Source organism: Periplaneta americana, chromosome 3, assembly GCF_040183065.1.
Source record: "Periplaneta americana isolate PAMFEO1 chromosome 3, P.americana_PAMFEO1_priV1, whole genome shotgun sequence".
NCBI lineage: Eukaryota > Metazoa > Arthropoda > Insecta > Blattodea > Blattidae > Periplaneta > Periplaneta americana.
In genome coordinates this window covers 31,144,866-31,170,881 of record NC_091119.1, presented here as the reverse complement: position 1 = coordinate 31,170,881, position 26,016 = coordinate 31,144,866, and the positions used below count along the sequence as shown (strand labels likewise).

The 26,016-nt window shown below is 36.8% G+C and overlaps 2 protein-coding genes across 2 annotated transcripts in view; one reads left to right on the top strand and one right to left on the bottom strand.

The window, feature by feature from the left end:
- The window catches only part of LOC138697010 (cilia- and flagella-associated protein 44), an 82,218-nt gene extending 63,604 nt beyond the window's left edge, over window positions 1-18,614 (bottom strand). The window contains exons 1-6 of the mRNA XM_069822601.1: window positions 18,265-18,614; window positions 11,476-11,638; window positions 7,872-8,017; window positions 5,272-5,435; window positions 4,814-4,944; window positions 955-1,102 (exon numbers count right to left, since the gene is read on the bottom strand). Of these exons, the coding sequence (XP_069678702.1) occupies window positions 955-1,102; window positions 4,814-4,944; window positions 5,272-5,435; window positions 7,872-8,017; window positions 11,476-11,638; window positions 18,265-18,473 (961 nt within the window). The 5' untranslated portion in view covers window positions 18,474-18,614. The remainder of the gene's footprint in view (window positions 1-954; window positions 1,103-4,813; window positions 4,945-5,271; window positions 5,436-7,871; window positions 8,018-11,475; window positions 11,639-18,264) is intronic.
- Window positions 18,615-18,905: 291 nt separating this feature from the next.
- Window positions 18,906-26,016, top strand: part of Dnz1 (DNZDHHC/NEW1 zinc finger protein 11) — a 31,011-nt gene continuing 23,900 nt past the window's right edge. Inside the window, exons 1-2 of the mRNA XM_069820231.1 lie at window positions 18,906-19,046; window positions 19,492-19,631. Of these exons, the coding sequence (XP_069676332.1) occupies window positions 18,928-19,046; window positions 19,492-19,631 (259 nt within the window). The 5' untranslated portion in view covers window positions 18,906-18,927. The remainder of the gene's footprint in view (window positions 19,047-19,491; window positions 19,632-26,016) is intronic.

Genomic DNA, 26,016 nt, shown 5'->3' with positions numbered 1-26,016 from the left:
CCCAATACTCTTATACGGATGCCAGACATGATCGTTAGTAGATAAGCTCAAACAATCCATTCAAGTATGTCAAAGGAAAATGCAGAGAAAGACACTGGGTATCTCACTCCATGACAGGATCTCAAACGAAGAACTACGCAACCTCTCCAGCGACGCGGATGTCTTGGAAAGGGCAACAAAGCTAAAATGGAAGTGGGGAGGACACGTGGCAAGGCTAGATCCAGAAAGATGGGCGTACGCAGCTACAATGTGGGACCCATACACGGGGCAGAGAAGACAAGGACGACCAAGGCGCAGATGGCAGACATGCTCGCAGCGAGGCCCGGTCAAGAATAGCAAGAGACAGGAAAAAGTGGAAGGAACTAGAGTAACACTTAAGTGAAGTGAACATTGTACAATCTAAAGTGTAACTAGCTTGTAAGAGGAAAGTTAGTGTCAGTGATATATATCAGAGTGCCACAAGTCTTACTTGAAATGGCTCACCAAGTAAGTTACATCAAGCCACCCCTTTCTTAGGAGGTCTTTGCCCTACACGGGACATTACCGGGCTATTCATTCATATGGTAGACAGTATTGTATGATAAATGTTTACAGATTGGTTCAGAATTATGCACTTTGGTTTTATCTCTGTTCTTCGAAGTTCCTCTTGGATAAAGTTATAAAGTAATCGTCAACAAGCTTTAACATACTGAATGAATTATTGTTCTGGAGTGTATCATCATGACACCATTTCACCCTATATTCAGTAGCTTACGTTTACAATAAATGTGTACCAGTATATCATATACCGGTACTGACTTTATTATTAGTAACAAATGATATTACAAAATTATAAATTCTTAAAGTTGTCATAATAGTTTAAGTACGGTATGTTAAAATATGTTTCATGCCTGGATAGTTTGTATTGGCTGGCAAACTCTATAATGATTGCTAGTAAATTCATTTCGCCATTACCAAATGAATATAGGTCACCACTCTGATCAAATTCGAACTGAACAATTGGAGCAGAATGACAGAGTTGCTTCTTTCTTCTTCTAATTTCTGCTCTAATGAGACCCTCATCCCACAACAGCATGTTCCCCCAGGTACAGCCAGATAATATCTAAAGCAGAGAACAGTTATTATTGATAAACATATATTATATGCGTATATTATTTCTGAGAAGTATTTGTAATCAGGGGTGTATTTCAGGCCTGGCGGGCCCTGGTGGCACCAAGATACTATTTTTTGAGGTCGGGCAGCTCCAGGGGACTTTTATGATTTTCATATTATCATCAAATTTTGCATTTATAAAAAGTCATATTTTATTTATATTTCAACAATTTCATAGTGAGAACTAGCAACTTCTATATCTAGTCGAACCCATCTATCTTTGTCTGACATTCCTGCGGAAATGGTGATGTGATGATGATGATGATGATGGTGATGGTGATGGTGATGGTGATGGTGATGGTGATGATGATGATGATGATGATGACGACGACGACGACGACGAAGACACTACTATCGGTACTACTGAAATCCCACTGCCAGGGCACATAAATGGAAATAAATACGATTAGAAAATGTTTTAAATTATTGCATAATGCCAATTGAAGATAATATTGTCCTTGTTAATTTATACTCCGTAGACTTAAATCACTCCAAAGACATAATTTATATATAATTTTTTCATAGCTTCTACTACCAAAATTATACTCCTTCACTCGTTTTTATTTAATTTACGCTGTGAAGTTCGTAAGTTTCATAATCTTATCATGTTTTTTTCCTATTATTTATATTATTCTTTAAAACGTATAAATACAGCCAGATAACATGACGAAAATAACTTGTTCTGTAATAGAAATGCTTGTACCTACACCGATTCCACATTTCTGATAATCCTACTTGTCTGTGGTGTAATAATCATGATGAAGATCTGGAACACATTCTTCTATACTGTCCATCCATAAACCACAAAAGAAGTAAATTAAAATCATCAGCACCAGTTGCAGAAGACACAGCCCTGCAGTATATATTGACTACATCCCATCTCTGGCTACTAGCAACAGGCATATATAATGAACAGCAATCAAAATACCCCTCATTTCTCGTGAAAAACAACTGAATAGACTACAGTGGACTATAGTGGACTTTATGTTGTCAGCAAACAGCTGGATACATTAAGAAGATTGATAGTAAGAACTAGCAACCTCTATATCTAGTTGAACCCATCTAACTTTGTCTGACATTCCTGCGGAAATGGTGATGGTGACGATGATGATGATGATGAAGACAACGACGACGACGAAGACACTACTATCGATACTACTGAAATCCCAGTGCCAGGGCACTTTTTCTGTTTAGAAATTCACCACTGCCAGTAACATAAATGGAAATAAATACGATTAGAAAATGTTTTAAATTATTGCATAATGCCGATTGAAGATAATTATACTCCGTAGACTTAAATCACTCCAAAGACATAATTTGTATATAATTTTTTCATAGCGTCTACTACCAAAATTATACTCCTTCACTCGTTTTTATTTAATTTGCGCTGTGAAGTTCGTAAGTTTCATAATCTTATCATGCTTTTTCCTGTTATTTATATTATTCTTTAAAACGTATAAATACAGGCAGATAACATGACGAAAATAACTTAGGCCTATTCTGTAATAGAAAAAAAAAAGCAATTCTTCATTAAAATCTATAAAAGAAAAACTCTTTCTCTCCTCCCCCAGAATCACATTCTTAGTTTGTATCAGTACCTCTGTATAAGTTTACTGGATACTCATGAATGAAAAACAAGGTAAATTGGTTCAAAAAGCTAGACAAAAGCAGGACACAAATAAAAAAATTGTAGAGATCCTATATCTTACAATTTTTATGGATTAAAACGGTCACTTTAAGCTACAAAATTGGCATTACTCGTTATTTTATGTAACTTAAACTAAATAATCATCTGTACAACAACAACAAATTATTAAAAATACAGTTAACACAAAAATCAATACAATTACATATATAAATTCTTAATTGTAGACATCAGCTCAAAGAATCTGAGTGACCACAAGGGTCCTGAATACAATAAACATGTACAATATAATGTGATGTGGTACATTAAAGAAAAAAGATAGTTAATTGTTTAAGGCAAATATAAGTGGATTAATTGAAATAGAGATGATGATGTAATATTTGAAGAGAATCCTTGATAATATTTATAAGAATAGACATTACATAATCAAAAGGAATGTGAAGTTCCTTAAGATAATTCCACGTGAATTTTGTGATTGAACCTCTATTGCCAAACAGCAAACCAATGACAGACCATTGTTTAAGAGGGACGTTGTACTTTTGAGAAAGATACGGCAGACAAGGTTCATATATGGACTTCTTCTCAATATCAACTTCGGTGGCCTGATTTAGGTTTCTTTCGAAACGGATAGTAGGGTCAAGAACAAGAGCCCGTTTTAAGCGTCCGTTAATAGCAATAATGTCTGCCCGTCTGAAAGAACCATCTGATGATACACAATGTACTTCCTCATGAATCTCCCAATTTAAAGTTTTTAACGATGTCGCCAAAGCATGTTGTACATGATGATGTCTAGCATTAATCAGCAGCTCGCCTTTAGGGCATTGTCCAAGCACGTGTCCAAGTGTTTCAAGCTCGCTACAGTCTGGATGACGGCAGCGGGTTGTGCTTAGAGTTCTACCCGGTATTGCGCAAACCACCGAAATATTGCTTGACATTTTTAAAGCATTGGTCCATTCTGAGGAAGATAGGCCCTTTCGATTGCTTACCCATGAGTTAGCCTTGGGGAGATCACTATAAACAATAACCCCTTTACCACACAAGGTATGGTTTGTCCAGGTTTGGAATGCGTCATTTCTTAAGTGTTCACGAATTTTACGACCTGACCAGTTGATAGTATCAAGAGTTGTGATATTCAATTTTGACAGAGCAGAAACTTTTTCGCTTACAAGGTCCCTAACATTGTGGAGATGGCAGTCATCAACACGAAGAAGGGTATTACAGGTATTTATATGTTGTACACAAGCTTCCCAAGATGCTTTCATTAACGAAAGACCACGATATTTTTAGGGGAGTAGAGCATTCCGTCAGGGCAGTCACGAGGAAGACCAATAAGCTCTTTGCATGCTCTTCTAGTATCAGCACTGTACATAGGCCAACAAACATGTCTGAAAAATTCCAAGCTTTTTTTTTCAACCAAATTATATGTGTAATTAGAAAAACTAATATATTTACCATATCTGCTGACAGATAGCTGAAAAAATTCTGAGACCTTCATGCATTCTGAAGAATAAATTGTGTACGTTCACAGTTTCACTTATGCTGATTTCCAGATTTCTGGTATTAAAAGGGTTCTTGAATGGCATGGGGTCAAAATTGCCTAACCTACAGTTTGAAAATCACTGTTGTTTTACCACGAGAAATTCAGTTAAGGATTACTTCTAAATTGTTAACTTTAAAAGTACCAGTATCATTGAAGCCAGCTCAGTCTCTGAATAAAATGTAGGACGAAAAACTAACGTTTTATTCGAAGTTCAGAATTAAGTTTTGAAATATTAAAAATCAGATGATTAGGACTTTTTCATAAATATATGGACACCTAACAAATTTTCAGGACTAAATATGGATGGCAAAACAGATTTTCAAAATAAGACATGTCCTGCCAAATACCGACGTCTGGTAATCTATCTCTGTAGAATAAAAAGTTAAAATGTTAGTACCGGTACTGAATAGAATACTGATAACAATTTTATTTTATATGTTTAACCAAATTCTCTTTTGACACTGTGAAACAGATACCTTTCCATCATCAAGCGATAGAAAACCAATGATGTCACATATTTCCGTTTTTCCAAATCTGCCAAGTGATCCCACAAGTTTAAGTCCTGTGAAGGTTCTTGCCATTTCCCAGGACTTTATATGGCCTGCACCTGTAAGCAGATTGCAATAACCTCTGATTAATTCGGTCTTCTATTAAAATGAACGAAGTTAACGATCACAAAATCATTACTACAGAATTCTTCTTGTACCCAATGTTTTATATTTTTCTTTTTGCAACATGTAATTATTTTCTTCTCGTTCATTGTCCTCGATTGTTTGGCAATAGGTGAGGATAAAGATAGCATAGTTGACTTTTGTCATTAGTAAGAAACAATAAATTGGAAAGTAGGCCTACGTCACCATACAACAAACAAGCAAGCTTCTAAATATGCAAAACAAATTTACTCTTCCACATTTGAAGAATAAGTTATTCTTACCAGATGTTGTAATATGAAAAGGAATAAATCTGGAGAAACTAGCTTTGTACACATCATTCACATATGACTGACATCGTAATATTATCTTTGACTTCTTCCAATTCCATACAGTTAATAGGTAATCTGGTTCCCCTCCTTGGGAACAAAGCATTACTCCATTTGGGCTAGAAAAATATGTGGAACATTAGATACGCAATTATATGAGTGTGAAACATTTATTTTTGTTCTACTATGTCAATAAAATTAATTAACGCTATAATGTGCTCTATTTATGAGAATTTAAATTTTCACTATGATTCAGCTATAAAGAATAATTTGAAATTGTCAATCATTTCTTGAGATTTACATTTTCCATCATCTGATCATACTGATAGAGATCTAGAGAATCACCTACTCTGTTGGACCCGTTATTCCTGGCAGTTGTTATTACATAGGTTGGATAAAAAGTAATGGCAACTCTGCTGTCATGTGATGATGGTGCGTTCGAGAGCTGCCAGCTGTGTGGACATGAACAAGGACTGTTAGATGAGTTAGTGCAGCCAGCGGCGACAGTACTCTGTCAATCTGCTGCAGTGTGTAAAACGTTGACATTCATAGGGATAGTGCGAGCGCCCTAAGACCACGTTTACAAAACTAGAGCAACGTTCCTGGATCGAAATTGAAGTGACACGAGATCGTAGTGCACAAGAATGTTTTCAGGGACTGCGTGAAGCATGTGGTGATGCAGCGTTGCCATATCACACAGTTGCACGATGGGTTAAAGCATTCCAGGAAGGCCTTGTTGCACCGGTACCAAAGGGAAAGTGACGACTTTCTTGGACGAATCATCGCTATGGACGAAACCTGGACTCACTCGTATGAACCAAACTTGAAACGCCAATCAAATGAATGGAAGCATCCCAGTTCTCCTCGTCCAAAGAAAGTGCACCCTACACAAAGTGCTGTGAAGGTGATGTTCATTGTGGCGTATAACATTGATGGGGTAATACTGCACCACGCTGTAACTCGAAGGCAGACGGAAAATGCGGACTACTGGAACATCCACCGTACTCATCCAATATGATCCATGCGATTACGATCTTTTCACCAAAGTGAAAGAACCACTGCAAGGGACCCGGTACAATACCAGAGATGAACTTATCCGTGCTTTAGGGCGGTCAGTACAGAACATCAACAAAGTTGGACGTGCTGATGGTGTATGACGTCTTCCAAACATTTGGCAAAAGGTAATAAATAAGGGGGGCGACTATATAGAAGGTACGTAAATGTTGTACTCCTGTGAATAAAGCCATGTCAGAAATATCGAACTGTTGCCATTACTTTTTATCCAACCCTAGTATTTGGCTAGTCAAACAGAGAAGCTGATCCTTCAGGTCTTTAAAACGACTCTAATGATGGACGCTGTAAGTAGTCCTGCAACTTCGGAGACAGTAAATTCAAGACACAGTTGATAACAGGCCTATCACATTACTCTTCATACTGGTATTACCAGGGCAGCAGCAGCAGCGGACCACAGTTTTATCGCGTATCCATTAGATGGCGCATATGTTACGTCAAACTCTCGCAGTATCACTTGTAAGATGGGTGAATACATGGAAACATGGTCAAACATGGAATTGTATAGTATGATCCGGTTTTTGCGTCTGAAGGACACCTCACCAGCAGAAATTCATTGTCAACTTGTTGAGGTGTACAGTGTAAAATGGCACTTCTGGTGGGAAGTACTGGACCACTTTCTCTACAGCCCCGACCTGGGACCCAGTGATTTTCATCTCTTCAGACCAAGCGATTCAACACAAATACAGCCATTCAGCAAGACCTCATGGTATGGCTTCAGGGACTTGATGCAGATTTCAACTATGCCTTCATCGATGCCTTGGTCTGCCGTTGTAACAAGTGTTTGGACAAGCCTGGTGGCTATGTTGAAAAGTAATGCATACCAATGCCCTACTACTGTGTATCAGTATATCTGTCTGTGAAATAAAGTTTGTCCATGAGTTGTTACCTCTCTTCTTGAAGCACCCTCGTACTTGCTGTTATGTGAATCAGACTTCAAATATATAGATGTTATTGAAGGGCACGAAACTTACGAAGATCATCTTGTTAACTAAGAAGAGTTATGTAACCTGCAGTAATTATTTTAAATGTACTATGTGCTGTATTCAGTTAGAACTCTGATTCAAATTCATCATCTAATTTCAGACACAATGAAGGTAACTTCTAGAGGTCAGATATGTGAACAGCAATAAATTGTGAAATATACTTGCAAATATTAACAAGCATTTACAAAATTATACACTTGGAATACCAGTATGTAATTAGAATCAATGTAATTATACTAATGTACTGTATGAACCATAACTTATTAATTTATTCTGTTATTTATTTTGCAGTAGGTACTATGTAATCGAAGTTATTATGATGCTTTGCATAAATATTATTATTTTCTCTCTTAAATATTTCAAATTCGCACCAATAACATAACAGAAATAATAATAACCTTATTTTAAAGTACCTACTTTACATAAATATTATTTTCTCTCTTAAATAGAAAACAATACAATTAGAAGTTCACTATTATAATATAATTTTTATCTTACCTGTAATCTATATGTGAATATAGTTTTTGAGTACCTTCTCTCAGTACGGACACTATTTCAAAAGATGGCCATTTGTAAATAATTATGAATGGATTATCACCCATCTCAGCAACAGCAAGGTGTCCATAGTCTGGATTGGGATTTTTCTGAAAGAAATAATAACCAAGCATATCACAACGATATTGTAGTGAAAATTATTCTTACGTTAATATTGTCGATTTACATAATTTTCACTTCGCGAAAATATAATTGCTAATGGAGAAATAAATGGCGATTTTAAAATATGAAATTTTATATTGGTTTAGATTTGGAAAGGATAACAATGACACAAAAAGTCAGGTAACAATAAAATATATATTTACAGTAAATTTACTAGATGTCCCACAATGGTCTAGTGACTAGAGCGCTGGACTTACAGTAGCATGCAAATTAATCCGAACAACGTAATTACTTATGCAAAAACACTCAAACGGGATAAAAAAAAAGGATCTAAGACATACCTCAGTAACCTATGTGGCCTCCCTTGTTCCTAATAACAGCTCTGAGACGATTTGGCATGGATTCCACTAATTTCCCACAAATATTCATTTCTTCATCGCGAAACCATACACCAATGAGGGCAGAAATCATCTTCTCCTTTGTAGAACAATCCATTTTTTGCATTCTTCTTTTGCAAATTGACCACAAGTTCTCAATGGGGTTGATGTCGGGTGAGTTGCCTGGCCAGGGGAGTACCTGAATATTCTTCTTGTTGAAGAATTCTGTAGTTTTTCGAGACGTATGGCATGGTGCCAGGTCTTGTTGGAACACACCTCTGCCATCCGGAAATGATTTTTGCAGCTGGGGTACGATTCTGGTTTCCAATAAGTGAATATATTTGTCAGAATTCATCATTCCCTTGATAGATATTAATGCTCCAGGCCCTCCATGTATAAAACAACACCAAAACATTACTTTAGTGGGGTATTTGGGTGCTTGTTGGAGATGAGCTGCTGTTACTTTTTCGGATCCTTTCCGTACGTAAGAAACACGGTGGCCGTGGACCTCGAAATGAGACTCATCGGAAAAAAGTACATTCTTCCAGTCATTCACTGTCCAGTGTTGGTGTAATTTTGCCCACATTAAGCGTTTTTTGCACATAACAGGGGTTAGCAGTTGCTTCTTAATAGGCTTACGAGCCCTTCGTCCAGCTTCCAAAAGCCTACGCTGCACTGTTGCGACGTGAATATTCGCCCCAGTGGTAGCCATTAACTCGCGGGTTAAGTCAACAGCAGTTAGTCTAGGATTTAATTTACTTTTTCTGACAATTAAACGATCATCTGCAGATGAAGTCTTCCTTTTCCGGCCACAGTTTCCTTTTTTCTGGGGTGTGATGGATCCAGTCTCCCTGTATCGTTTTATGATCGAATTAACAGTAGCCAAGCGGTGTGACATTCTGCAGCAATTTGCCTCTGTGTCATAGAAGAATGCTCTGCTAATGTTATAATTTTAGACCGTGGAGTTGTATCCATTTGTGAAGACGACAGAATGTACACAGGATTGCAGTATTAAGTCTTCAACACAACTGAAATGCTTATAAGTACAAAACGACAGGCAAAATGTCACATATTATAAAAAAAAATAATGACAGACCTTCAACAATGGAATTACACGTATGGTACTACAGATGTCAATTAAAGTGGTATGAGCAGCTGTGAGGCCAACAATGACAGAAAATGTAAAAAATATGTCGTGTTCGGATTAATTTGCACGCTACTGTATAATCTTGTGCACCAGGGTTCGATCCCTAGTGTACCCCTGATTTATAACTTGTGTTGGGCAAACCCGTGGTCCAGGTAACACAGAGCTCCAGTTCTCCTGTGGCATACCAATAAATCTCCATCATCTCATCTCATTGCGGGTGTAGCATAGACCAGCCTTCTATGGTGCACCCTGGGCAATGACTCTGTCAGTAAATTGGCCTATACAAATAGCTTCATATGTGTGACTGAGGAACAGTCAAATGCCCTCCATTAGTGAAAAAAAAAAAATGTACTAAGGGATGCTAATAAATGTATAGTTAGCATTGGACTTTTTATAAACAAAAAACAAAAGAAGTTACAATAGAAAAGAGTAGGCCTAAAATAGTTTCATAAATAGTTACTCCATACTTGGTGATAAAAGAAGTATGGCCGATTCTATATTATGAATTTTTAAATAAATTATAAGATAAAAATTCAATTTTGATAAAATTGAGTATGGGTCGGTGATAAATTAGGCCTACCTATTTTTAAAGGGTTATCCAGCAAAGAAATTCATGCGGATATGTTGATTATACTTAGGGATCAACGTCCTTTATATTTCATCATAAGACATAGGATTGCGGATTTTCAGAGAGGAAGAATGGAAATCAAAGATGAGCACCGTGCTGAAAGAACTATTTCGGTGAACAATCCAGAAAATATTGATGCCATGCATGACATGACTTTGGAGGATCGACAAATTGGGCTTAGGCTAAACATAGGCCTTATCATACAGAGACTTTGCAGATTTCCCATGAACGTGTCATTCACACCATATATTATGATTTATTAAGGAAATTATTTGTTAAATGGGTCCCTAAATGCCTGAATTCCAGTTGCAATTCTTCCTGAACAGATGCCAAATGTGACATGGAAGAAAGGTGGATGAAAATATGTGAAATTATATGATTATAAAGGGTTACCCAAAGGACTGGGAAGGAAATGGGTCGTAATCCTTCATGATAAGTACTATTAAGTACTATCCTGGTGCAGTAATTGCCTGGAGAGACTTGGGGAAATCACGAAAACCTGTTACGATAATCAGCCCTTGGGATCTAACCTGGACCTCCATAATGCAGGTATGATAACCCCTATACCACCGTTTTCCAGACTTAAACATAAGTCTATATATAATAATAATCCGTCGCACTACAGCCCGTGAAGGGCCTAGACCGACCAGCCGGCTGCTGGCCTCACGCCCACATGTCGAAGCAGAGGTAAACGATCATCCAACCAGAATGGAGGTATCTTGTGGTTAGCACGATGATCCCCCCAGCCGTTATAGCTGGCATTCGCAACCAGATTTTTTATTTTTTATTTTATTTTTTTATTTTTTTTATTATTTTTTTTTATTTTAGTAGGTTATTTTACGACGCTTTATCAACAGCTTAGGTTATTTAGCGTCTGAATGAGATGAAGGTGATAATGCCGGTGAAATGAGTCTGGGGTCCAGCACCGAAAGTTATCCAGCATTTGCTCTTATTGGGTTGAGGGAAAACCTCGGAAAAAACCTCAACCAGGTAACTTGTCCCAACCAGGAATCGAACCCGGGCCACCTGGTTTCGCGGCCAGACGTGCTAACCGTTACTCCACAGGTGTGGACTCTACCTATCGTAGCTCCCCAAGTGCATCACGATGTTGGATGGGCACCGGTCCCATACACTGGCCGAAATTTCATGAGAAAATTTCTTCCCACATGAGGACTCGAACCAGCGCGCATTCCATAACGCGAGTCCTAGGCAGGACGCCTTAGACCACGACGCCACGGCACGGGACTAGGTCTATATATTAATGAGACTGAAATCAACAATCTATATTCTTACAGTTATATGTCCAATGCCTCCACCACCAGCACTTCTTCTAAACCACAGTTCTTTAGTGTCAGCATCAAAAAAATGTAACAGATTCCCAGAAACAAATGCAACTGTTTTTTCCTCTAGCAATACCAAGTTGTAATATTTCTTGCAGTCATATCCAAAGGAATGACTTAATTTATGTTAAGGTAAAAAATCCATATATAATGTTACTTCATTGTTGCCTCATGTATTTTCAATTAACTAAGTTTTAACATTATCTAAATCTGTGAAGACATTTATTAAATCTACATACTTAAACTTCAACAAACAAAATTTGATAACTCAATCCCAAGGGAAAAAATGGAACTCTCTGCATCAAAATCCACAGTTAATTCTCGATTTACCACGAAAATCGTCTATAGCTGCATTTAGATTGGCAACAGGCCATGATTGTTTGGCCAAACACCTGCATAGAATTGGAATATATCAGTCCCCTAACTGTCCGTTGTGCAACTCAAACCAAGAAATGAATTGGGAACACCTCAAAATCTGTGCTTCAGTGGCTGGTCATGATAATATCTTTGAAAAATACTTGAGTGCAAGAGGTCAAATGACTTTATTGTCAAACGCCTGGCATTAGAAAACAACAGCATTATCTAAATCTATAATTCTTTGTAAATTCTCACTCATTACAATTTATTTATGAATACAAAATGCCACAGTGAGTGACCAACAACCAATTTCTCTTGTATGAAATACAATACCAGTAATCATTCCATAAATTATAAGTCGTTTGCAGTATGTTACTGCTCGCGCATCAGAATAATCAAGCAAACATATCTTTACAATAAGAATAATAAAATTAAATACAAGTTTACAAAGAGTGAGGAGTGTCTATTTTTCATATTTTCATTCTCTCATAAAATAAGGGATAATATTTTGCGATAATTCAGCATCTGCAATAGAATAGGCCTAATGAGTGGGGTAAAAAAATTAGAATCATGTAACATAAACAGAAGACAAGGTAAGAATACCTGTTTCCATAAAAAGTGGTTTACAATGTTCTTTATGGCGAGCTCTACATATAATTCTAAGAGCTTTCTTCTGTAATAGCTCTCTTGTAGCATGAAGCAAAAATTTTGGAACAGCACACTTACGTGGCACAGTCATTAAGTTCTGAGACTGATGCCTGGAGAGTAGGCACCCACAAGAAACTGGATGTCTCACAAGATGCCGCATAACACGGCGTACACTTAAACAGATCCACATCCTCCCTCAAAATAGTCGCCATTGGCCACTATGCACGTCTGCCAACGTTGGTATAGCTGCTGGAAGCACTGTTGAAAGATGTTGGCAGGAAGGTCCCATACGGCTTCTCTTGTGGCAGTCATGATCTCTTCGGCCGAATGAATCTACACCCACATAGGATTGTTTTCATTGCATGGTGCAAGATCAGGTGAGTACGGAGGGTGTGGCAAAATGGCGACCTGTTGCCTTGCAAGTTCCTCTTGGACAAGGACAGAGCGATGTGCAGGGGCGTTGTTGTGTAACAACAGCCAATTCTTCCTACACCATAGCTCAGGACGCTTACGACGAATTGAATCGCATAAACGGCCAAGGATCTCCTTGTAGCAGGTCTTGTTTACAGTTGCATCTTGCGGGATAAAATCAAATCAATATTCTTAATGCATCCATCTGTTTGCTGACAACGTAAGTCCACTGTAGTCTTTTCAGTTCTTGTTTTTCATGAGAAATGAGGAGTATTTCGTTCGGTGTTCATTATAGATGCCTGTTGTAGTAGCCAGAGTTGCATCTTGTGGGATGAATTCCATATAAACAATTCCATTTGAATAAAAAAAACAGTTCAAGCATCACCTTGCCTTTTGACCTGTCTTGTCGCGGTTTTTTCTGTCGTGGCGATAATGGCGTTTCCCAGGTGGCAGATTGTCGCTTCAGTTGCGGATCGTAAAGGAAGCACCATATTTTGTCTCCAGTTATGATCCGGTTGAGAAACGTCGGATCATCGTCAGCACTACTGATCAGGTCACCACAAATCATCATGCAATCATCACATTGGTCTTGCGTCAGGATGCGTGGCACACTGTGCTGGGTAACACGCGGCATGTTCAGGTCATCAGACAGAATTTTGTAGCACGTACCATGGCTGACCCCTACTGCTGCTGCGAGATCATCTACCAATTGGGACCAGTTGGCACGCACATAGTCTAGTATATACAGTCTCGAAGGTCAATACGTAGTAAATATGCATCCATAGATAGTTGCTAACCACTAGGATCGCTGCTATCGCCTCATTATAGACAATGCGAAATAGTACCTGCACAGTCTATTGTTTCTAGTACCCTCATAAACTCAAGCTTCGTGACTGTCTATATTAGACTGTGGCACGCACCAACATTGCAACTTCTTCGACTTTGCGTTCAGTTCGAATCGTTTGTGGCCGACCAGTACGCACCTCCTGTCTGTCTCTCCCTTGCGAAAAATGTTGGTGCCACCTAAACACAGCACTGCGACTCAGTGCATCGTCACCGTAAACTTCCTGCATCATTTTAAATGTTTCGGTAGCGGTTTTGCCTAATTTCTGGCAGAACTTGATATTTGGCCATTGCTCAAACTGCTACATATTCGAATTCCAATGCTCACATTCAAATCACCATCACAACAAAGACCGTAGTTCTGCTTACACTGTATGCTGGGACGAGAGATTAACTGACAAGGTACCATACCACGGCGCCACCTATCCGCTGTAGTGCACCACATCGTCAATATGCGCCCAGTCTCAGAACTTAATGACTGTACCTCGTATATCACGGATTGTGCATGACTAGAGTTACGAGTTGCAACTTACGAGGAACAGGGGCTGTTACTGTTATCTTATCTGCGAAGTTTAGGGTTCCACAGTTCCAGTATAAATAATACAGGAAACGACTGATGAAAGAATTTAGGGGCTTCTGAAAAAGCAGAGTTCCAATATTTTTTTTTCAACTGCAACATTGCAAATAATAGAAAATAACTTCAAAATTATAATACACCGCTCTTAGAGACACGACGTGATCACTGCGAAAGTTATAGGTACCTAAAAGCACAGTCTAATACTTACAGTCACGCAACTCATACGTATAAAATATGCCAACATTTGACAGCTGGCGCGACAGTAGCCCTCTAGTGGCAGGCAAGTTAACAGTGTGCACACGACATATGATAACACATCAGAAAACGGGTTTTGCGTAATTTATTTTATATTTTTATGCTATACAGTAAGTGTATATGTTCTTATTAATTTTACTTTAGAATCCTAGAAGAATTTCACACGCAGTTAATCTACAAGTTTCAGAAGCTGGGAATAAACGTAATTCTTTCTGCTCCTTACAACTGAATCTTGGCCCTGATCACGTATCATGCTTTGAATAATATAATTGTTCGTACGTGGACGGTTAATTCAATTCATTCATAAATATATTTATGAATCACTGGAACTCTATATTTACTGTGAGAAGAGTCAAAATTAGTAGCTTCAAAATTGTAGGCCATATCTCGTAGGGTACATCTCGTGGTGAACTCCTCTCCCTATTTCCTGAGAAATTAACTATTTTTCCATACCACAAATTGGGGTAAACTCGGCCGCTGAGGTAAACTTGAAAATAAAAAAGGGGAGGATTTAAACCTTAATATGACATTGATTTATGAAGTTCATTATTTTTCCATTTCTTAAGAACCGGTATTTCCTTTATTATTTTGAGTTACAAATAATGCTGATATTATGGTGTAAATTTTTATGGCAAGTTTACCGCATTTTACATTACATTTCCAGTTTTCACACATAAGCTTAATTTTAACTTATCCTACATATATAATAGCCTACCCGTAATTTACATGCCCTTACTGTTAATATGACGTAGGTGAGAACAAATAAATGAACACACAATTTTGTTGAAAAAATTGTAACTTCGATATTAACTCCGAAAATGTAGGCCTAATTTTATTTTCAGAGCAGAAGTGGTGTAAGTCAAAAATGGGTAATGAGGGTTAAAGTAAACATTCTGTAAAATACAGCGCAAAGTAGCAGTTAATATTGAATTTATTTAAACTATTAGTAGTCAGTGAATAGCACGAAGGATATATTAATTGCTACTTTGCGCTGTATTTTACAGAATTTTTACTTTAACCCTCATTACCTAATTTCGACTTACACCACTTCTGCTCTGAACGGCTCAAATAATCACTGGGAATGTAAAATCAACACCAATAACAGTTAACAGTCATGCAAATTATTACAGAAAAGATTGCTTTTTATATTAAATTTAAAAAGGCTCTTTTATTTCTTGAGAACTTAATACGTCTGCCACATGAATCTACACCAACACATCAGAAATGTTATCGACACAGTCCGGATTTATTCCAGAAGTGAATATTTCGCAAAAGGATTACAATACTCCATGAAATCTTGAAAAATTAACACCATGATCCGTACTTGAATGCAATATAACATTCAACTTCTGAAAAATATAAAGAAATAAACACGAATACAAAAATTATGGAATTACTTGCATTAAAAACTCTAGAGACATTATCCAAAATCGGAATGGTTACACATTTACACATATGATCTCTGCAAAAAATACTATAACTTACTGTAACAGGTATCTACTTTGACATACAAATAGGTAACTGATAACTAATAAATGTTTTATAGAACACAATACGTAGGCTACCTACAACGTGGATTATTGGTTATGACTGATTTATGATTTTCTCTTGGTCTTTAGGGAATCTGAAGAACGACAAATTCGGAGATTTAAACTTGTTACTGCAATTTTCGTCATTGCACACATTGCCTTTGTTCCGACGCATGATTAAAACGTTATTATAACATCTCCCATCCCTTTAAAGCACGTGCTGGCTGAACGAGACTATTACCAGTGCCTTGCCTGCCGCTTGGGCGCTAGTGTCGCGAATGTTGGCAAAAAAAGTGTTGAAGTTGCGCGACTGTAAGTATTAGACTGTGCTAAAAGTTCCATACAGTAGGTCTATACATATACTCAACACTCCATACAGAATAATTAGCAAAACAAACATATTTAGTACGACTTGTGGTTTGTGGGCCATCTCAAGCCACGAACCCCACTCCCACCCTTCTGAGCGCGAGTCATTATAATATATTCGGTCAATCATGGCCGATAAAGACAATTATACCGGTACCCTATCTCAATCATAACAGCATCATAAAATACCAGATAAAACTATGGAATAATTAAATAATTAGAATTCGATCATTTGGTCCAGGAATCATCCGTTTTTGGCGTAAGGATAATTCGTTTGGCGTGATTATAAATTGCAATTGTTCATTTACGTAATTCAAATACGATTGTTTTAGCCCAGGGAGCATACATTTTTGTGCGAGGATAATTCCTTTAACATATTTCTTAATTGCTACTGTATTCAAATAATTAAAATAGGTACAGTCATTTTGTACAGGGAGGATCCGTTTTTGGTGTAAGATAATTTGTGCATCATTATTTACGTACCGTCGAGCGGGGTGACTTTGTGCCATGAGGGTGGCTTTGTGCCATTCGCGCATTTCATAAAAAAACGTAACTTAGGGAAGTAGTCATTAAAACCGTCACAAGGTTTTAAAGACTACTAAACGTAACGAAGTAGACTTTAAAACATTGTCACGGTCTTAAAGAATACTTCCATACGTTTTTCGCGAATGGCACAAAGTCACCCCTCGCGACGGTAAATAAAAACTAATGAAACCCAATAAAAAGTGTACCGGTACTTTACGGAATAATAAATACTTAATAAGTATCGCGTTTGTAAACACCGTGATTAAAAAAGAATGGTGCGAAAGTGATATTGATTTATTTCTAAAGTGAACAAACTAAAAACAACTTTATTGGTTTGAAACAACACATTAACTGTCCAAGTTTTCTTTACATACACTATAAGTGTTCAATGTGACCTCCGTTCATGACACGACAAACGTCGAGAAGATAGGGTCTATGCCTACTCTAGTTCTGTCCAGACTCAGACTAGTGCAAGCATGTCCTCGGTTATTGACTCCACTGCTGCTTCGATTCGTCTCAGGTCAGTTAGCAAGGGGGAAACATACACGGAGTCTTTAATATATCCCCACAAAAAGAGATCGCAGGGTGTTAAGTCCGGCGATCGTGGGAGCCAGACCAACATTGGTGCATTGTTTGCTGCACGCCCGATCCAAGATTGTGGTAGGATGTCATCCAGGTACTGTCGATCATCCAAGTGAAAATGTGGTTTGAACTGTCACAATGGTTCCCGTTCGTGCGAATTCAAACACACAATGAGTTTTTTCTACCTTTGTTGTTGCCATCTTATGTAGCAATACACTACGCCTTTATTAATGACATATGAACGAGCAAAAGTAAATACACAAACTTAAGACGGGTCCCTTTCATAATTGACAACTATTGGTTGCTTCCCATTGTTGCGACTCTCGCAACAGCTTTTCAGTTTTGCACCATCTTTTTTTAATCACGGCGTATTTTTAAAGTTTCCCCATCTCTCACTATCATTTGATCATGAAATAACGCAGCGCAAATCAAACATTCTAGTCCGTGTGTGGCGTGAGAGAATATCGAAGTTCCAATCAGCTTACAATACAATCCCATAGTGCAAGTCGAAACATTACCCTATATTTATATGCTACCGGTATGTATTTCACCCCTGATTATGTAAGGGATTTCACACATCAATTCTCTCTCTCTCTTACTCTCTCACCAGAAACTATTAATAAAATATTATTACGGTAATAAAGGATACTGAAATACTAGAATGTCCTCGGGCAAAGTACACTTTGTACTTAAGAAAGGTTTGGAGATAAAATCTTCTGGATTAAATACTTCTTGAATATCTTCTTCGTCCTCCTCGATTTCCTCGACAATATCGTCATACTCTGCATCTTTTCTCCTGTCTGTATTTGTCAAGTCTAACAGTACGTCTTCCAAATAAAATTCCGTATCTTGAAACATTTTAAATATGTAGTATTTTCATTATCATATCTTAGAATTAGTTATCGATTTACGTATAAAGTGAATTAAGTTCACTTTAATAATGCAGAATTTTATTTCTCAACACTTAACAATATTGGAAAATCGTCTGCTAGCAATGCGCTGTAAATATATATTCGGTTACCATAGCAAATATAAATTACCATCAGGTATACCAATATTATAATTTACAGAAAATTTAAATATTAGTCTGATAGCTTCTGAGGACATTGATTTCAATACATTTAAGCAAAATATAACGTGCTTTATTTATATACCTAATACCTATCAATCATCATACATTTATTTTGGCCTGTCCATGATATATCCTATTTTACCATTTGTGTTGGTAGTAATGTGCAATTGAAATTGCGCTAACAACTGTCACGGATTGGTGGAGTGACAGTAGGGATCGGAGCAGTGCCGGAGTAGGACAATGCCAATGTTTGTGAGAGATCCTTGTGGAATTGTTTGTATTTTGTTGACATATGTGGCTGTACTTTACGCCGATTACGTAGTGATAAGATGGATTATTTTACAAACAATGCAAAACAGGTAATATTCACTAAGGTCTCAATTTTACTTTAATTGATGAATCTCAGGAAAGTTTGTTGTCACATTAACTTATGTTAGTTTAGTTGATTTTAAGATCGTGTGGTCAGAAAATTTTACACTTCTCGCCAATATAAATACAATACATTATAAAGTAATATGTAATACATATTACAATGTATATATATAATGGATATCCGTAAATGCAGCATTGATACATCATGGTGAAAATAACTAGGGTTAGGCAGGGAAAGCTATCTAACCTTAAAGTTCACTGTATTTGCAAATAAGGTATTCCAAAACTACGCAATATTTAACGAAAAGTAAGAAGTCTCATTATTTCACAGAGTGCTGTTATAACATATGTTGACATTTCAACTGAAAAACTTTAAGTTTAGTGATTTTAGTAATGCATTTAAAAAACGTCTTTTGTTTTCTTTTATTACAGTCTATGGGGACCATTCCATGTAGTTCTCTTCAATACTATAGTCTTTCTTCTAGCCATGGCACATTTGAAGGCAGTATGCTCAGATCCAGGCGTTGTTCCTTTGCCCCAGAACAGAGTCGACTTCTCTGACATTCATTCAGGTAAGCTTAGGCTACCTACAACTTTGTATGCTGGTAGGCCTATATTTTAGCAACATTTGAAAACAAACTTATATTAGTCTCTTGTTCATGAATAATGACATTTTATACAATTTAAATTCAAGGTATCTTGTATACCGGTAGTGTTGTTTATTAATATTATAATAATTGTGTAATGTACATATCATGGAAATATCATATGTACTTCGGTACATTACAATAATAATGTACTAAGCGTTGGACAAGCCATCTCCCAAGGCACATACAATAGCAAATATTACTTGGGCCTATATTTTATTAAAATTTTTGTTAATTCTACGAAGAACTAGACCAAAGGAGGTACCATTTTTCTTCAATAATTACGCACATGGTTTTACTAAAACTATTCACCTGCTGTACGTAATAGATCTAATGAATGGGTGTATTGTCTCCCTATTACCTACATCAGATGTCACATGCGAACGGATCACCGTTTAAATATAAAACACGATTGTTAATTTTATTATTATGTCGAAGTACGACCTCATTCGGCAATAGTAGATCTATATCTCCACTGGCAGTAAAAGTGGTTTCTTGCTTGTGCGGTCGAGGCCCCCAAACACCCACTGCCCAGAAATTTGCACCTGGACACCTCAAGCAAATTCAACTACTTAAATTACATGTCTCAACAACACTTGTCATTATGGTGGCGATATGTCCATTGATTATTACGTACAACACTAGGTTATTCCGTGGAAAGTATTGGATGCCAGAAAGTAAAACCACATGCTTAGTGGGTATTCTATAATAATCACAGTTTACATATTGTCAGCCTTTCTACACTTGTAACACTTTTGACATTTATTGTGGGAAAAGAGCTGCCTGGTCGATGCTTACTACATAATTACCGTTGTTCCTGGTCTAGTCTAGATTTAAGTTATTGATCAGTTTCACACAAATGAATTTTAACTCTTTATATAGGGTATTTTATTATTTTTTTTCGAACCCTTAAAACTCTCCAGCACATGGTAACGGAGGTATTTAAATGGCTCCGGGCTTGAAGTGTTAAAGTGTTAAAGTTTATATTTTCTATATATTTTCATTTGAACAGTGAACAATATCCAAAATAAAAAAGACAAAAATACTTCCATCTAAAAACATATTATCATTACCATTATTATTATCATCATCATCAACATCATCATTATCATCTGGACTCAATCTGGACATGGACACGGAAATTCCGACTTAAACTAAATCCAGAAAAATCACAGTCAATCAATGTGGGCCATTCACGTTTGCTAAGCACTATTACCATACCAAATTTGTCCCCGATTAAAATACACGGCACCGAAATTCTGTTCAGTGAATCAGTAAAGAATCTAGGTATTTATATGGATAAAAGTTTAAATTGGAACATTCAAGTTGCAGAAACCTGCAAAAAAGTATTCTCGTTAATCCACTCGTTTAGGCGATTGAAGAATTTTCTACCCTTTTCCATGAAAAAAATGTTAGTGCAAACATTCGTGATGCCCTGCTTCGATTACTGTGATATTCTGCTTACTGATCTAAGCGTTACTTCGGCGCAGAGACTACAACGTGTTCATAATATGTGCGTCCGTTTTGTCTGCAATATTCGCCGGGCTGATCACGTAACACCATCCCTCGAAATGTTGTCCTGGCTCCGTCTAGAAGATCGTAGGAAAATCCACTGTCTTTCCCTTCTCTTTCACATATTGCATTTCTCCACTCCTGTCTATCTTGCGTCTCGTTTTCAAAATTTATCCACCCATCATAACCTAGACACACGATCACAACACTCCTCAATTTTATCCATTCCCTCCCACCGAACATCCTCATATTCATCTTCTTTCACTGTGGCTGTTCCTCGGCTTTGGAATTCCCTACCGAGTAATGTCAGGGACTGTCAGACATCAAACCAATTTAAGAATAGACTAACGAAATATTTTTCTAGCAATTCTTGTTAACAATAATAGCTGTTTCAGGTTTCTCAATGTTTAATGGTTATATATATCACAGATAAATATCTAAATTATCTCATTATTATTATTATTATTATTATTATTATTATTATTATTATTATTATTATTATTATTATTTCTTACCAATGTTTGTTATTGTCTTACTAACATTACTTAGGCCTGTCCAACTTTCATTATTTATTTTCAAGTTGTTTTATGGTCTAAATATTAATGTAATAACTATGTAAGCAATTGTATTCAATTAGAATTAGAGCCTGGCTGGGCGGAAGAGAAGGCCTACTGGTCTTAGCTCTGCCAGATTAAATAAATAAATAAATAAATAAATTATTATTATTATTATTATTATTATTATTATTATTATTATTATTATTATTATTATTATTATTATTATTATTATTATTATTGAGATGTAAATAGCCTATAAAACAATTCTATTATGAAGTGCTGTACGTTATGTTTCTACTTAGGTTTTCTACAGAGGGTTATTACAAGTCTTTACAAGCCTGTCCAACTTTCATTATTTATTTTCAAGTTGTTTTATGGTCTAAATATTAATGTAATAATTATGTAAGCAATTGTATTCAATTAGAATTAGAGCCTGGCTGGGCGGAAGAGAAGGCCTACTGGTCTTAGCTCTGCCAGATTAAATAAATAAATAAATTATTATTATTATTATTATTATTATTATTATTATTATTATTATTATTATTATTATTATTGAGATGTAAATAGCCTATAAAACAACTCTATTATGAAGTACTGTACGTTATGTTTCTACTTAGGTTTTCTACAGAGGGTTATTACAAGTCTTTACCCTTACACAGTATATAATAGGAATGCTTCGCTGTTGGTAACAGAAATAATTGGTCTACTTATAAAATAGTCACTACAGTACCTACTTTTAAAGAAATTATCTCAAGAACTTCCACGAACCCGTGTACCATTCTGTCACCTTATTATTAGTGTGGCCATCTTGTATAACTTCTAAGCAAAATGTCTTCCACAGTTGCAAAAAGAAAACGTGTTGTTAGGCTACAACTATACGCGATTTAATAAAAAAAAAAAAGGATAAAGTGCATAAAGTATGTAAATCTACAACGAGACTTCTACTATTCCTGTCTTTCCGCAGACAATCAACCATCAACCCTTGGCCCTTAAGAACTCGTAGCTGACAACCGAATTTTTAGTGAACTCCTGAACCACTACATAACACGTTAAACACAAGACACAGAGGAAATTACGAAATTGTAGGACGAAATATTATGCTGTAGGACAAAATATTATGCACCTAATTTATGAACATCTTTTATGGTGCAAATCATCTGATTTCTTCGATTAACCGTTCAGTCCACCCCTCTCATTATAACGGATAATAGAGGTTCTACTGTACTAGGAAAACAAATCATTTCCATAGTAATTCGTCCTGGACCTCTCACATGTGATGTTGGTATAGTCGCTGCTTTCACTTATTAGGCCTGTAGAGTAACGGTTAGCGTGTCCGGCCGCAAAACCAGGTGGCCTGGGTTCGATTTCCGGTTGGGGCAAGTTACCTGGTTGAGATTTTTTTTTCGTAGTTTTCCCTCAACCCAATGTGAGCAAATGCTAGGTAACTATCGGTGCTGGACCTCGGACTCATTTCACCTTAATCTCATTCAGATGCTAAATAACCTAAGATGTTGATAAAGCATAGTAAAATAACTACTATAATAATTTATTAGACAAATGGCTTCCTTTGTGTTTTGATAGGTTTTTTCTTGTACATATCAGTAGGAGGCGATGTCACATTTTCATTGTCATCCATGTTTTCATAGTTAGATTGGTACTGAAATGAATAAATTGCTTCTTACTTACAAATGACTTTTATAGAACCCGGATGTTCATTGCCACCCACACATAAGCCTGCCATTGGTCCCTATCCTGAATAAGATTAATCCAGTCCCTACCATCATATCCCACCTCCCTCAAATCTATTAATGCTTCTTAATGTTTAAATAAATAATATAACTACTATATTTAAATAAATTTTAATTAAAAATAAACATAGGCTACAAATAAAAATAAACTTTTTATAGAAAGACTTGATTACTGACAGTGTTAACCTTTTCACATTTTTATTCATTACTTTCTCTCAACCGCACAATAAAATGCTCAGAATCTCTTCTAGTATCCTGGCTGGTGTACAGTCTTTTGAATTTCTTTGGGTTTCGACACATGATGACCAAAGATCAGGTTCGATGTTCTGAACTCCTTTTCTGAGCAGATCACATGCACTAACCGTGAGTGTTGGGGATTTGTTGTCCTTTCTAACATATGCCTTAACCGAAGCTCAGATTAGTTCAATAAGATTAAGACACTGTGATAAGGGGGTAAATGAAGAACTTGTTGTTCATAAAAGGCAGCTAATTTGTCCACTGCATAGGTTTTGGTTAAATTGACCTTTTTCATTTTTTGAAATATGGATGCTTTGATAAGAATGGGACAGGATAAAGAGATATTGTGATATTCCATGAACTCTATGAATTTTTGTTTATTGAACTTCATATTGGAAAATTTGACTGCGTCTGTAAAGTGGTAACTGACATTATTGAGCACTAGTCGGCCTCGGTAGCATAGTCTGTATAGCGCTGGCCTTCTGTACTCGAGGTTGCAGTTCGATCCCGGCCCAGGCCGATGGCATTTAAATGTGCTTAAATGTGACAGGCTTATGTCGGGTGATTTACTGGCATGTAAAAGAACTCCTGCGGGACAAAATTCCAGCACACTGGCAACGCTGATATAATCTCTGCACTTCCGAGCATCGTTAAATAAACCGTAATTTTTAATTTTTATTGAGCACTATGATACATTTTTTGTCTCTAGAGAAATTTTGCTGCAATTGAGTCTCAAATCAGTCTTCAAAAACTCTAGCTATTGTTTCGTCATGATTAGAGCTCAAAAATTCATGCCCCAAAAAACTACTAAAAATGCATAAAAAATATGCCCTTAAAAAGTGCAAAATATGCAAATAATAATAAAGTAGAAACGCGCACGAAAGTGCATAAGTTTGTTGGGTACACTACGGCTCTTTACTATATTCGCTCAATGATTTTGTGCGATTTTTGCATTTATCAAAATGATATCTTTTACATTTCTTATGACACAGATTACACTCGCAGTTTTCACTTGGTTCATGGAAATAGCTTTTCTCGCAGAACTTATGGTGGAAACCATGGACAGCTAGGCGCGTGATTGCGCTTCATAGCTCCTGGTTAGGTCCCTCCCAACTTCTATCGCTCATGGTGTCTGATGTGTAAAATTCTTCGAATATCTCTGCTCTTTTCTCCTCCTTCTGTCGGATGTGTTTCGTTCCCTGTGGTGTAGATGGCAGTAGCATCTTGTCTTTTATGTCCTTGATAAAGAATGTCTCTTTCGCCAGCTCGTACGCATGCCGTTCGCCACCACTTTCACAGTACACAGCTTAACAGCTCTGTGAATTTGCTACTCCATCAGGTGGATGACACAGTAATTGTCACACCTGGCTGGACTGAATAGAAACCAATTTTATGATGCTATTAAACAAATTGCTGTTCAGAAAGAAGTAATTGAAATATTATTTGGAGAAATAATTTAATATCGATTCAGTTAAAATACTATGATAAAGGTGATCATTGCACAAAACTGCAACTGCTTTCTATACTAAAAGCCAGGTTATGAACCGACTAAACCGGAAGCAACGTTCTGTTGGTCTCTTTCTGAGCTCTGTTGCCACATAGTGGCGCGATATTCAAAGCGTGTTCAGCGTTTGTCACCGATATGTTTAAAATAACTACTGTCTATTGTTCTCAATAACACTGTCAACAATATTAGTAATTAAAATTACTGTTTTTAAGAAAGCACGAGCTAATGACGCTGGTACGAAATGCGACTCGTAATGCACGTGGTACTGCAAATGAACTGGCTACACTGTCTCCGTGATTCCGTTGCCAGATTTTCGTTAGCAGACGACATTTTCACGCGAGGTCCAATGAAAAGCTCCGTTCTCGTTCTCCCCTCCATCCCCCACACTCAACGTGTCATCACTGCACAGGCTACCCCTCTAACCCGCACTTTCCTCTCGCCCATCCAACTACTTCCTGTTTCGTCGGTTCATAACCTGGCTTTTAGTATAGTTAAACTTTCTATAATTTGAAGCTCATTTGAAAAGTTCTGTAGGAGCAATATACTCATTGTATAGGTAATACTGACCATCTGCTATTATGCATTTAATAACTGTATCCATCCAAAAACATTCCAAATTGTAACCGTTTTTTATATATTGTTTTAGTATTTTTATGAAAATATGCAAATAAATATGCACTAATAAATGAAGAGAAATTGCTTTTCCTTCAATAGTATGAATGCTAATGGGTATGAACTTACTGCTGTAG